Genomic DNA, 15,024 nt, shown 5'->3' on the forward strand with positions numbered 1-15,024 from the left:
AGAAAGCAAGTGAGAGGGAACGCAGGAGAGTGCATGGAGACATGGAAACACAGAGAGAGAGAGATGGATGAGCTGTTGTTGCTTGTCCACGGTATCCAGAGAACTTGAGCCAGATTCAGGAAGAGGTACTGCTGCTGGAGGCTGATATGTGTGTGAAGGAAGTGGAGGGAGCGCAGGGGCAGGAATCACCCTACAGGCAGGAAAAGGACTGTGGAGGTGATGGCGGGGGTGGAGGTGGCGGGTCTCGGCTCCTGTTTGATAGCTTGTTCGACAAACACACATACACAAATGCACACTCAGCCACACAGCTCTGGGGGCCATAGTTTCTTGTTCCCAGCCTCTGGTGAGAAGGAGGGACACAGCAAGTAAGAGCTGGATGGCTGCTTGTGCCAAAGCATGCATGCCCCCGCAATTACTGAGGAAGTTAGTGATAAGTCTTGGATTAAGTTTTATTACATGCAAAAGTGAACACAGTGTTGTTATTATAGGAAACTGACTATTTTTAAAGTACCAGGAACCTCGAAGAAATGCAACACTTTGCTATGCAAAGCCATTTTTTAAAGACAATTTTTCACTGGTTTGGCGATGCTGTTTGAAGTCAAGGTTGATCAGGTAAGATTTGGAGTAATTCATATCTACTGAGGGAGCAGGTCCCCATCCACAAAGTCTGCCATGCTACACTGCAATGTTCTTACCAAAAGACTGTATATTTAAGATGGAAGAGGAGAGCGAGGCATAGGATATTCAGTTTTAAAAATTAAAAAACAGTTTTAAATTTATTTCTAGGCATGGCTTTTTCCATGTCTTAGTTCTTTTTAGCTCAGAAACACAGGCTTAATTAAAGAAATATGTAGGACAGCTTTCTTTCACTTGTACAACATCTCGAAAATTACAAACATCCGATGTCAGAGTGATGCTGAAAAAACAGTTCATGCATTTATTATTTTCAGGCTCAAGCTGTGGTGAGAGTACTGACAGGGACTAGAAAGACAGAAACTATTACTTCCATATTATCTTCTCTTCTTCTCTTCTCTTCATTCTCTTCGTTTCTTGTTACACCCAGAATCAAATTTAAAATCCTTCTCCTTACATACAAGAGCTTAAAAAATCAGGTCCAATCACACTCGAAAGCTCTTATATTACAATACAGCACTTTGCTCTCAGACTGCAGGCTTAATTGCAGTTCCTAGGATATTTAAAAGTAGAATGCAGAGCCTTCAACTTTAAGGTCCCTCTCCTGTGGAACCAACACGAGAGCTTTTATGATCAGGTTTTAAACCTCCCTATTGGACAAAGCTTATAGTACGCTCTGGCTTAGGTGACTTTGAACCCTCCCTTAGTTAGGCGGCAATCGTCCTAGGCTCCTGGGGGCTTCGCGTGATGCAACAAGTGGTTCCTCTTCACTCACCTCTTTTAAACTCTATCCGTTTATACATCACTTTGCATTTAATTATTTGTTTAACCATAGTGGCTCTCTTCCACAGCATGTCGTTAGTCCTGTTTTTCTCTGCTCACCCCTAACCACTTGTGGAATATGGTTTCCCCTCCCCTGGCCTTGTACCGGCAAAGGTTCCTTCCTGTTGAAAGGGAGTTTTTCCTTCCCTTTCTCAGGAAGTGCTTGCTTGCTTTTAGCAGGTCATCTGATTGGTGTATTTTTTTCTTATTTTTTTGTTTGTTTAATATTGTAGGGCTTGTAACCTAAAATTTAAAGCTCATTGAAAACCTCTAGTTGCTAGAGAAAAATGGTTCTAGATGTAGCTTGGTTTGTAAACAGCTGTTTTGAAGTGTTGAGATGACCATTTCCCCTGTCACCAAAATGGCAGTGAAAAAACAGAGGGACAGAGAATAGAGTGGATGCATTCACATTGGCTACTGACTGACAGTTTGTTAGCCAATGAGTGTGCGGTTTCATAACACAGATCTTGAAATATAGGACGACCAAGATTTTCAAAGCAGACTCAATTTTTTATTCAGCATGACCCAAAATGAGTGTCTGAGTGTTGTTGTGCATTGTATAATATAAATAAAACTGAACTAAATGGAATTTTTTATGCTTTCCATGTAACATTATTTTAAATGTAACCAATAGCAAACCTTAATATTTGTATAAACGTAAGAGGTGGGCACCCTAAATAAAGTGGATACCAGCAAAGTGGGTGCTTTTCTGCATGGCAAACCTGAAAAAGGAGTCTTTCATTTTATAATTAAAAGTCAGATTTCTTGCTGAGCCATAACTGAATCCTGCCACACTCTCACTTTTCACATAAATATTCTCATAGCTTTCACAGAGGGATTAGAAAAACGCAGTTGGAGCTTATTAAAAAAATGTGTTGACTTTTACATGCATTTTGCAACACTAGCAGGTCTACATTACAGAGTTATAACACAGCTGATATTTTCACTTCCACATAGGGTGTGTTTCTGTGCTACTGGGGCCATTTTTAAGCAGTGCGTTTATCAGTCAGGGTGCTGTTTAAGTCTGTTGCACATTCACACAACCATAACATCCAAAACAAACAGAAAAGTGATAGCACCTACTGATTAACACAGCATTTGGATAAGTCACTTTCCTCAAAGAGGAAGCACTCAAGTCATTAAACGTGGACCTCAATGTATTAAAAGTTGGCAGGTGTTCAGCTTTATGTTTTTACATGCAGTAGGTCATTTGATAAGTAGTATTCATTCACCTTGAAGAGTAAAAGAACAGAAAATAAATACCCTGCAGCACGATGAAAGAGAGAGGCTGGGACAGTGATACTGAGAGTATCCATTTCTTCTCTAACGGTGTATACAGTACGGTACCTGCAAGATATGAAAGGAGATCAAGTCAAACACACTCTTGATTTTGTATGCTAGTGCCAGCGAGGCATGTAATGTCACACAAACGAGAAGAGCTAGTCAGGAAACTCTTATATTAGATTAAACTGGATGAAACTTGCACAACCTCTGTGCTGTAACCGGGTCATTACAGAAGAGTGAAGGATATGAAGGAAAGAAGGACAAAAGGATCTATTTTTGCAGAAACTCATTAGAAGACACCTGAATTACTGTTATATTAATTCAGCGATTATATGCACTCATTCTAATAAAGGACAACCCAAAATTGCAAATTAAAAAAAAGAAAAGAACAGTTTAATTAAAAAATGTACAGATTTATAACACATGCATAGATGGCCTTGTGCAGATGATCATATTTCTAGGTGGAGCACACTTACGTATGCAAACCCACAAATGTATACAGATGTATGCATGACCTTCAAAAAAATTAGACTTATAGAAGATTAGATTGGAGTAGACAATCCCACTAGACAAAACTTAGATGCTTTTTCGTGCGACTGTCTCTTCTGCACACTAAATGGCCAGTGGCGTGCTCGTTTCTCACATATGTCTTCCTCCTCATGTCCAACTATCCATTGTTATGTACAATTCGGCACGTGTTGTTATTTCCCTCCTCTTTAAGGACCTACCAAGGCTTTCCCATCTTCCCTACAGAAAGGGCCATGACCTCAGACCCCAACACTTCACTTAGAGGACAAAGAATAAACATCCCATGCCAGCATAAGTGGGGAAAGCCCCTGGCCTCCTTCTACAGTCTTATCCAGAGTCTAAGAACAGTTCCAGACCTGCCACCGATGACCTTAACCTTGTTTACATTGTAGATGGACTCACAGCATTAGCAGCAAAACGTTTGTAGCTTATCATGAAAAATCTGGATCCTTTCTGAACAAACTGATTTTCTTCTGCATATGTAAATATGTTGCTGTGAACGTTTTATGAGTTTTAAATTTGTTGTGACATAACATAAATGAAGTTCTGACAGACATAACTACAACAAGGAGAGGAGAACTGAGTAATGTATAATGAGTAAATTCATTATTCACATAAAGTTTTGCATGCTTTGAGAAAAATTGTCCTGCAAATTACATTGTTGATGGCATATTTCTTTACAACAAATGATCTCAATAGCGAAAAAGTGTAGTACTTCCACTAACGCTAACATTTAAAGCTGCTTTAATATGTTTATTTTAACAAATGTTAAAGGCAGGGTAGAATTAAGCAAGGGCTTGATTAAAGTAGATGCTTTGAAGAAGCAGTCGCTCCTTGGACTTGGATGACTGGTTCAGCGCTAAACTCTGAATGACAATGAAAATAAAATTCAAAACCACATGGAAATGGAAAGGTTTCTGGAAAAAAAAAATCCCTTTCATTTTACTATCTGATTTTTTTCTGTTTACATTTTACTTAATTCAAATAGAACTCTGACCAGAAGACAGCGATTTAAAGAAAAATACATGCTTGCCAAACTTACTGATAAATCCAGTAGATGCTAAATGCAGTAGACGTTTTACAGCACGTCACGCAAAAAAAAGAGTCACCATGATGAACAATGTTAAAAGTCACGATTCAGGGTGAGGTCACTCACACTGAACAACAACGTCATTCATTCCCAGAGTCTGTTGAAGCAGTTTGTCTCAGTCCTACAGCATCTTTAAACATCTTTCAGCTCATTTCTATGGTCTTATGTATTCTCTGCTCATTCAGGTCCTTCCTGTAGTTCTTATCATTGGTGTTTCAAACTGTCCAGAAAGTAGTGTTAAAGGAAAAAAAATGCAATGTACTGTGTACTACAGCATCAAACAGCAGATAAAGTAAGTGGTTAGCTGGTTAGTATACTAATGTATTTAACAGAAAAGAACGAAGCAGGGTTGAAACAAGAGGAAATGTCAGATGTGACATTAAATATTGTGTCTACTCAGCATGTACAGGAAGACACCCTTTTCACAGTTTAACTCTTTGCTGCTACTGCACTTCACTGATTTTCCCACAATGCACAAGTGTAGTCACAGGTTAGGTCTTTGCAGAATATACTAAAACACAGAACGCTATTTACGCAAGGCACGGCTGAAAGTGACATCAAACAGCCCCTAGACGCGGTGGTGGACACACACACAATCATTTCATTGTCCCAACCTATCTACATATATGTCATCAGCTCCAAGATATCCAGCTGAAGCGTCCTGGAACATATGGAGGGAGGGAGGGAAAGAGGAAGAGTAAGGAAGGGAGATGTAAAGATGCAGGGTGCACTGATGAGCGGCCAGGAAGTGGCCCTATTGTTTTCAGGGTCACCTCGCTTTTCCTTTCAGAGCCTTTCAGAGGTCTGTCCTCTCCAGCGGGCGGCGTCTTACATAAACATGACTCCTTGTCAACCCAAAAAAATCTATCTTGTCTGATTTCCTTTCTGATCTCAGGAGGTCTTGGACAATAGTTTGCATTTTAAATAGTAAGGGGTGGCATTAAACTACAGTTACGATACACAAGAAGAGGGCACGCACAAAGCACGTAACAAACAAGATCATATGAATACTGGTTGAACTGTATCCACAGCAACAGGATACCAGTGTTTGAGAAAAAAAAACAAACAGGTTAGACTAGATCATATAGTTGCACCTGTATGTGGGTATTTACATATAAAGTCACATTCTACCTCTTCCTGGTTTGGCAGTGTAAAAACGACAACATTGGCTCCATCCAGGTCTGCCGTGCCATTGGCCAGAAAAGAGGCAGGAGGCGGAAGTGAGAGAGAGCGTACCTTAGTTACAAAGTTACCTATTAACTGGATGTTCTCAGAAGCAGCTGCTGAGCACACCTCGCTCAACCTTTGCATAACATTTCTCCATTTCATAGGGAAGGCAGCAGAAAATGTGGCTAAGGTCGATGTGAAATGTGCGAGCCACGGAGATCTACTCTGACAGGTGACCAGGTAAGGCTTTAAATCAACAGCTAGAAGAGAGAGGTTGCCAGTGTCTTCCACACACTGGGATATGTGTTTTGGTTTGGTTTTGAACTGAGACAAGGAATTATATCTGAATATTGTGCAACAATATCACAATGGGAGAAATTTTAAAAAAAAAAAAGAAAAAAAAAAGCAGTATTTAGCTGTTCCAAAACCATGAAGTGTAACATACTTTTATTTACAACTTGACTGGTTTCGACTGAAAAAGGAGGACAGTTTCAGGCACGCATTGCCAGAAAAAATCCAAAGTATATCAAAAAATAATATGGTTTTCATTAACAGTGGAAATCAGTAACATATTTTTTTTCCTGCAGTGGAGTCATTTAGTGCTGCAGCAGCTGAAGGCCATTCTTTCTCAAGACAGAAAAAACACACTATCAAAGTGTGTTTACATTTCTATGACCTGCACTGCCCTACAAACTGAGCACACAGTGGTTCAGAACTGTGTGCTCACTGCTGTGCTTTATTATTTCAAAGTATATTGTACCATAGAAAATGAGTGCATCTGCAGCACCTTCAAAATGTACAAAAGCAATAAGCAGTATCTCTGCTGTGTGTAGTTCCTACAATACTGTTTGTATTGGAGCCCAGGCTCCGAATAAAACACCACAGGCTTGGTAAACTGTGAGCTGTAGGACTTGTCAGCACCGAGCTCTCTGCCAAAGAGAGACAGCAGACATTGTAGCCAAGTCAGGTGAGGGTTCATCAAGGATTAGCTTTAGTTTTAGCTAAGGTTTAGCTAGTGGCTTTCACCCAGCTGTCAATGTAAATGAAAAAAATAAAAAGACTTTAATGTAGTACATACGACAGCAGTTAAAAGAGTTCATATCTCAAGAAAACAACCCCAACAACAGCAAAAACATTTGAACCGATATAATAAAAACTCAAAGATCCTAAAGAGTTTGATGCCGACCTTTAACCAAAGGTGAATGTACAGATTTTGGAGCAGGTACATGTTTTATCTCAGTGATTTGTTTGGATAAAATTACAGCCTTTAAGAGAACAGTCGAACACTACAACCTTTAAACCCTTTCGCCCACTCTGTAGTTGCTACTCGTCTTAAAGCTACTCAAACCTTTACCTCATTTCTTATGAAGTCACGGCAAAATGGCACACAATTTATGAACTCTTTTACTTATATAGTCTCCGAATGACACTTGCTGAATACTGACTGACATGTTTTCCACCTGCTGTTTTTACCCCAAACAAAAGAACACCATTAACAGCTCACTCTCCTTTAAACAGCATGTGTCTCTAATTTCCCACTTTAAATGTGTGGAGTTTAATTAAGAAGGTGTTAAAAGTCATTTTAAAATATCAAATAACGTAGTTTTTGCTCTCGCTGCAGGTTGATTATTATCTTTTTAATTAGCCATCCCTAAGCTTGGGTTTTATTCTTTGTGTGGCTGAGGCTTCTATGTTGACACTGCCATTATTCCAGGACCAAAAGACAAAAACCAAACATGTCATTTGCGAGTTCATTTAAGCTATTATGATCTTGGGTATAGTTAGACAACGCCAGCACAATACACTAATCATTTTTCAGGGCGTAGCTTTCATACTTCCAGTATGTGAGTTAAATAATCAGGCTCATAAACAATGTCTCTGCCAGCTGTTTTTAAACCCGCTGCTCAATTAGATCTTGTGCCTATTATCACAGACAAACAATAGCACGGCCTGACTCCTCCACACATTTACAAAGGAAGACAAAAATACAAAACTTGGCTGTGGGATAAGAGGCAAAGAGGGAGGCCTGCACGCTGCACTGTGGATTGTTGGGGTGAGGGTCACCCAGAGGACGGCTTGTGGTTTGAATATAAATATCTGTGATTATTTCAGCCAGGCAGAGAGCGTAAAGCGTGAGCTGAAAAAGTAAATCCTTTTTTGTGATAAGTGCTTATCAAAAAGCCTGTTTTTCATGTCTGATTCTGGCTCGCTGTTACATGAGTTGAAAGAAGTTTACCATATAATTTGGTGTCACCTCCTGTTGCGTAATCAGATTTGAAAACATCAAACTGCTTACAGTTAGCCTTTTCAAAGGAGCCTCGTCACACTCTGTGAGCGGAACATAATTTTGATGTTTAATTCAGTTTGATGACAGAGAAAGCATTTCATGCCCTCTGGCCATCATTAGCGTCTACAAACTGACGCTGGACTCACAATTTGGAGAGGCGAAACAAAGTAAGGCTGCGAAAAACTGGCTCCTTGCGTTTGAGAGTGATATTCAAACACAGGCGCAAATGCAGCTTTTTCACAGATGCAACTTTGCATACAAGCATAAACAAATATACAGCGGCAGTGCACAGTCACATTCTGACACACATATTCTTGGCTCCGGGTTGATGTGTATGTTTTGCTGTGCTACGCCTGTGTGAGGACAGAACGGGAAGAGATAAAGGCAGCTCTGTCGGTGTGTTTACAGCCAACACTGCTGAAGAGAATAGCCTAAGAAGATGAAGGGGAAGTCGCCTAATGGCCACAGCTAAGGAGCCGGAGCTCTCTTGCTGTGAAAAATCACCTCAGAGCCAAGAAAGCGAGCAAGAAACACAGAAATCTTAAGCACGCCCTTTAAAGCAACCACCACTATTTTGGGGGAAAGAAAGACATTGTAAATTTGTTTTATATCTTTATAAACCACAGTTAGTTTAAACTTTTGTTATGAAGCTGGTACAGGAACAAAGTCATAAAAACCAAAGTCATAACTGTCGCATTGTGGGAACCAATGTTCTGCGCTCTTCCTGTGAACTGTGGCGGAGCACGTCACCCAGTCACTAAGGCCTAATTTCAGTGGGTCAGCCTTCTGAATAAAAGCAGCCTGCAATATTCATGACTACTCCAGCACTTCCCATCGCTGCTGACTACAAATCAGTCCAGCCAATTTGCAAACCAAGCCAAGATGCGTCAGTTTGGTTTGCAAAAATTAATTTAGATGTTATAACAGTTACAGTTTACATGTTCTTTTTTTTTTACTGCCACTTAACTGCTTTTTCTACAGTCACACTAGTGGAAACAGTGGTTCATCTGTGGCATGCATCTATTGCTGTAAATGTGTGGTGCACTAAACTTGCAAACTTGTTGCAGTAACCAAAGGCAAAGACAAGTGCTGGCTCATAGGCTTGCCATGTGATTCTTGGGGTTTTCTTTGTATTATTGTATACCTGACTATATAAAGTGCCTTGAAGCAACTGTTGTTGTGATTTCGGGCTGTATAAATACAACAGAATTGAACTGCAAATAAGGGCAATAAAATGGCAATAAGACAGAGTCAGCCTGCTATCAGCTTTTGGCAATTATGTATGTTTGTGATAACATGGTGATTAATATGATAAAAATAACAAATCTGTTGTTGTATAAAAATATAGAAATTCACATTCACATGAACTTGCCCACAAAAAGCGAGGTAGCCCCTGCAAGACAACGATTTAACTGCAAAATAGCATAGGTGCTTATCAACCATGTTTTTATATAGGAATACAACCAGAATACAAGAGGTTGGCAAGCGGTTACGATGCATCTATTGCAGAAAAACACGTTCTCACTCCCAAAGGGTAACATTTTACTCTAGGTGACAAATCGTCGGTATATTACGCTTTCGGCCACCCAACACGTCTCTATATTACGAGTTCGGAAAAATTAGGAAACATGAGAACCATTTGGAATGAATCTACACATGTACGTTTATTTTACTTAAATCGCTTTGGAAAACACTATCTAACATGATTAAGGTGGCGGTTAAGGTTAGGGATAAGGTTATGGTTAGGGCTGAAATACACAGCTGGAACGTGTGTTACCGCAGGAGCGTCATTCTATTCTATTTCATGCACAATCTGGCACGTAGCATAGGAACCTTTACCGATCCCATGGAACGTCTCCGGACATGACAAATCGTCGGTATACTACGCGTCGGGAGTGAGAACAGGCTGTGCAGACAGATGCATCGCAGACATATTGTGCTCATCAGTACAAACCAACCCAGATCAACTGGAATGTTATGACAATTTCCCTGCAATTATAAATTAGGTGGCAATACTTGCAAACCTTTTCTAATCTGTATGAGAGTAACTGTAGTCCATCTGAGACACAGTGATTATCTGGAAACAAGACTGCCTTCCAACAGGCAATCGCCTTGTGATGTAAAGTGTCAATGCAATGTTGCTTCTTTTATTTAACTAAGACACATTTCTATATTTATAGTGAGCTATAAATCTATCTACAGTCAATATAAAGGTTTTTAGTAAAAAACAAACAAACCCCAAACATCTTATGATCTAAAATCTAGATCAGAAACATAAAAATATACTGTAGGTCCTAGTAAAAAACAGTTAAGAATGGACATCATGGACAAGAGCAAAACTTGTTTGACTGCATTTTTGCAACTCCAGTGTAAATACAGGGGGTCAGCCCGTAGTACTGTGCATGCAAATATGAGTCTACTTTGCAAATAGCTGTGCATAAAGGTTCTCTTGTGGATGACAGGTTTGTATTTGCATTAAGAACATCGCTGATATGCTCCTGTCAACAAAATACAAGTGGAACAAGCGTGGCATGCATTCCTGAATGTAAGCAGAACACGGGGGTTTATAATCCAATGTATTTGCCTGTTCTGGAAATATGATGATACATTTGACAGCTGGTTACCCTAATTTGGGGAGGAAAAAAAGTGGGTGGAAATGCAGATTCTGGCTCTGTCAGGGAGGATCACACATGCATTAATAATGTGTTTGTTTCATTTCATAAAAGCAAGATTTGTTTTATCACTTTTAAAAATTGTGATCTTTGCAGTCATCAGTAGAGAGTTCTGTCTTTCAGCCAAACTAGACAGGCTGTTCCCCATTTCTTTTTGCTACACAACACAAATGGAAGTGATGTCCCAAGATGCTGCGCTTTTCCCATGTGGCTCAAATTAGATGGAATTTCCTCTCAGCACTGATTTTCCATGAAATTCCATTTTAATTTTTCTATAATAAACAACAAATGTAAGATCTTCTTGCCCATTAAGTCTGAAGTTTTGTAGGAAGCTGTTAAACATGCAAAGTTAAGATTCCTTCACACACACGCTCACAGATTACTCATTTTGCCAGTGTTTTGTGTAGCATAAAGGAAGGGTTCTACAGTATGTGGGACTTCCTGTTTGTGACACACTTTTCCTGTTGTGCATGATATCCTCCTGATTTCCTGACAGCTCGTGCTGAGTGATAATTTCAGTATTTAAAAGATCATTTAAAAGAGCTTCCTTTTATGATGAAACACTCACTCTTCATAGATACTTAGTGAAATATTTAAGCTGTTTGATTGTTCATTTTCGTTTTGTGTGGCTTAGTTATGAAATATGCATTTAATGCCACAAAGATTTCAAAGCACCAATGCACATGGGTATCATTTACTGGTAATCTACATAACTGAGGAGCTTTTTTCCCCCAGTTTTATAAGATGCCTTTGTAGGAAAGTGTGTAAAATAAAAATATTCATGCTTCTTTTCTTTTCTTCTCTTTTCTACTTTCTCCAGATCCATATGTAACTACAGCAAGAGGTCTGTGGCTCATATTTCATTGCATGCATAAACCGCTTACGATACCAGCACCATTCACCTGGTACTGAACTGAGGCCTCCCCCCCAGTCACTCAACCTTGCCGCCAAGCGGCGCTCTGAAAGTTAAACTCCTCACTAGTCAACAGACAACTAACTCCCTCATCTGGGGAGATGCCAGCCCTACAACAGCACTTCTGAATCCCACAGTGGCTTTAATTAGATGAAGGCAATATAACACGAACCACTGAAAAGGGCCAGCTTCAATTAAAAGGAGTTCAAGGGTCTGCTGGATCTTGTAGAAAGAGAGTGACATATGTGTTTGACACGCCTGCAGTCCATGGTTTCACGCTTGAGTTAATGGTACCGCAGAGCAAGAGAAAAGCCTCATTCATCAAGAAGCAAACTGAACTACAAAGTGGAGGTCTCTTTCTAGAAGAGACTGCACAAATAAGAGGCAAAGCTAAATGGAACCATCACTAAATGGCACAGCTTTAACAACAGCAGCAAAAAATGGTAAGAGTTCAGTTGTTTTAGTAATGTCAGATAGAACGTTTATCAGCAGGAAATTTGTCTCTGTATCTCCTCTAATGGCAGAAGACGGTAAATACACAGTTTCCCATAGCTGAAGCTTAGTGTGGGTATCTGGGTTCTTTCCACAGTTGTGCCACCTCAAAACCACAACATTAATTAACTGGAATCGACTCCTTCTCTTCTCTAACAGACACTTTGACAGCCAAACAGACTGGTCACAGCTGGGAGTTCTTCGTGGCCATCCTCATCGCAGCCATCTTGGTCACTGTTATTATTGCCATTACGGCTAAATATCAGGTGTTTCGGCGCTTCCTGGCGCGCTACAGACACACACGTCTGACGGAGAGTGATTCTATTAGCCACTGTGACCCATCAGGTTTGCTTTTTATGAATTCAATTTTAGAGATTACTGCATGCTGGCATTTGTTTGTACATTCAAAACTGAAAGCAGAGCCAATGCCCAGAGTACATTTAACATCTATAGATTCATGCAACAGCTTGCATAAGAAAGCATTACACAAAAAAATAAGCAATATGAAAAAAGTTTACTTGTGCTCATAGTGTGCTTTGTCACAGCTTAAAGCATTCTTTTCAAATCAACAATAGACCAAAAGATTATGTGTATGATGAATGACAGGAATTATAAGCTACCTCTGCAGTTACTGTTAGCGCTACAGTGGTTTCCAGCTCATTGTCTTTGTTTTCCGGCCCTGCTGCTTGTGGACAAAATAAACAACCTGCCCCCGTAGATGGTCAGAAATTAAAAGCAGATAAAAACAGAAGCAGTCCTTAGAAGCTGATGAAGACCAAAACGCAGCACAACAATGATTAAATATCTGAGTTTAAAAAGACAAAAACACTACTGGAGATCAGTGTCCAGTGCTGTGTTCACAGTGCATTCAACTGCCTCCACGTGGAAATGAAAATATCATCTAAGCCAATGATCACATAACAACACAGCAACAATTAATTTTTGTACTTCGGATGCCATGTCCGGGCAAATGGCTTGCATAATGTTTCCAAAAATGAGAAATGCACACTTACAGTTGAAGCAAAACGAGACTGCACAATTATGTTTTGAAAATCTTTTATTAGGCTGCTAGAGAGCTGTTTAGAAGAACTGTGTGTCTTTAAGATGCACTTTCCGGTTATGAGCTAATACAGCAATTAAGAGCTCCTAGAAATTGAGCCCTCAAATCCAAAGCTGTCTGTGCTCTGTTGACTTACTAGGCGAGTCTTTTTATATTTGCAAATGCTGATAACATGGTTGGACAGAATGACTTACTGGACTTGGCTTCTAATGATTGTTGGCTGTGGGTTTTTTTATTTGCTCTCTTCTTCTTTTCTCATCGTTTTCAGGCCTGGAAGTGGGGTTTACCATGCACGGAGCACATGGAATGCACCCTCACTGTATGCCTCCAGTGAGCGAGGAGGATGACGACGGCTTCATTGAGGACAACTATATCCCGACAAGTGAGAGACAGAGGGCCGAGAGAGCGGCCGAGAACATAGAAGAGGACACGGAGGAAGAGATTTATGACAGCGAGTTTAGCATTGGTTAGAAGGGATGTCTCCACACCTTCTGAACCACTGTTCAGGTATTTGGGCCAGAATTGAGCTATTCGTTTCACTCCATCTGATCCTTTTCCAATGGTTTTCATCGTTTCTATCTCAAAAACTGATCCTTGGTTAACAACTGATTGCGTGCATAAAGATTAAAAAAAAAAATTCCATTATTTCTGGAAAGTTTGGAAAGGAATATCCTGATGTCATGCGCATTATCATGGCAGTAGTTCTCAGTGTGGGAGAACATTTCAACATGTTCTTATGGGAATAGCCTCACGTTAAAAACACAAATCATGGATTTTTGAAAATGTACTTGAACAAAAATATCTCCCATAAAAAAATAGTAAATTTTGTTTAAAAAACCCAAACCCAAACAAAATGTAAGTATACCTTAAAAAAACAAAAAAACAACTTAGGTACACCTTTTTAAAAAAGGAATTACACCTTTGTTTTTGTTTTTGTTTTTTTTTTAAAAAAAGGAAGTATACCCTGTTAAAAAAAAAAGAAAAAAGAAAAATAGGAAGTACGCCTTCAGGTTCAAAAGCTACTATTATCCCTGTTAGCAGGGATAGTTAGCGGTTTTCATAATTGTTCACCAGTCTCTGATATCAGCTTGGTACGATTTTCTTGATCACTTGTCCTTTTAAAATTCTCAGTTACCTCAGCATCATTTCAAAGATTTTTTTCCCCATTCCAGAACTCCATTTATTTCTCTGAGGTCTATTCCCCCTTTACTCAAATGGCCTCAGGTCATAGCTGAATCAGTGACTGATCAGTGACAAGCTGCCTAATTTGTGAGGCCTTAGTGTAACACAGTATAGATGTACAGCTTCCTCTCAAGCCTCTCATGCAAAGCTGCATTTGGTTTGGGAAACATAGCCAAGGCAGTTTTTCTTTAGCTGATTAACTGATTACTTGATTTGATTTGATAGCACTGATTTTGGCAATTAATCGTATACTGATGCATAGCCATAGTTAAGTAAGACTGACAACAAGAGCATACATTGCTTTGCTCAGTGAGCGTACTTTAAGTACCATGCACTGTATAACACTTGCACCGTTTTCTTTTAAAATGTTTTTTTTTTCCTGACTTTCATTGTAATAATTGTATGGTTTTGGATGTTGCCTTACAAGAACATTACAAGAAGAGTCATATCATTCATTTGTGCTGTTACGGTACATTATTATTATTATTGTTTTTTCTGCAACAGTACATTTTTTTAATTAAATTGTACTGCAGCTCACATATAGCATAAGCAGTAGGCTACTTGCAGTTACTTTTCAACCTTTTGAATCCTGTTTTTTAAGAAACTACACTGAGATTTGTACACAAATTCAGTGACTGATTTGTACACAAATTCAGTTAGACCTCAATAAATATCTACCTGTAACTGAAACACTTGCTGCATTGTCATGTATTTTGAACTGAAATCTTTCGGGGTTATTTCTGAGGGCCATTTCTCCACCATTAATTTGTGGATTTTGCTTGTCTCATTGGACACAGAGTGGAATCATTACACTCACCTGTCCTTTTACACTTTGCCACGATGCTATAAACAACCATAATAAAGGCTGACAGTGCGCCTCGAGCAGAGGCCTGC

The 15,024-nt window shown here is 39.5% G+C and overlaps 1 protein-coding gene across 1 annotated transcript; it reads left to right on the top strand.

The window, feature by feature from the left end:
* The first annotated feature begins 389 nt into the window (after positions 1–389).
* On the top strand, positions 390–14,820 carry c17h1orf210 (chromosome 17 C1orf210 homolog). The gene is made up of 5 exons (XM_031760264.2): positions 390–612; positions 5,689–5,764; positions 11,304–11,839; positions 12,048–12,233; positions 13,217–14,820. Exons 3-5 carry the CDS (start codon positions 11,791–11,793, stop codon positions 13,417–13,419), a joined length of 438 nt encoding a protein of 145 aa, XP_031616124.1. The 5' UTR covers positions 390–612; positions 5,689–5,764; positions 11,304–11,790; the 3' UTR covers positions 13,420–14,820.
* Positions 14,821–15,024: the final 204 nt, after the last annotated feature.

The sequence above is a fragment of the Oreochromis aureus genome, linkage group 17 (assembly GCF_013358895.1).
Source record: "Oreochromis aureus strain Israel breed Guangdong linkage group 17, ZZ_aureus, whole genome shotgun sequence".
Classification (NCBI taxonomy): Eukaryota; Metazoa; Chordata; class Actinopteri; order Cichliformes; family Cichlidae; genus Oreochromis; species Oreochromis aureus.

Coding starts and splice junctions, on each gene's coding strand:
- c17h1orf210 (XM_031760264.2), top strand. CDS start 11,791: ATGGAACCATCACTAAATGGCACAGCTTTAACAACAGCAGCAAAAAAT. Junction 11,840..12,047: donor AACAACAGCAGCAAAAAATG/GTAAGAGTTCAG, acceptor CTTCTCTAACAG/ACACTTTGACAGCCAAACAG. Junction 12,234..13,216: donor TAGCCACTGTGACCCATCAG/GTTTGCTTTTTA, acceptor CATCGTTTTCAG/GCCTGGAAGTGGGGTTTACC.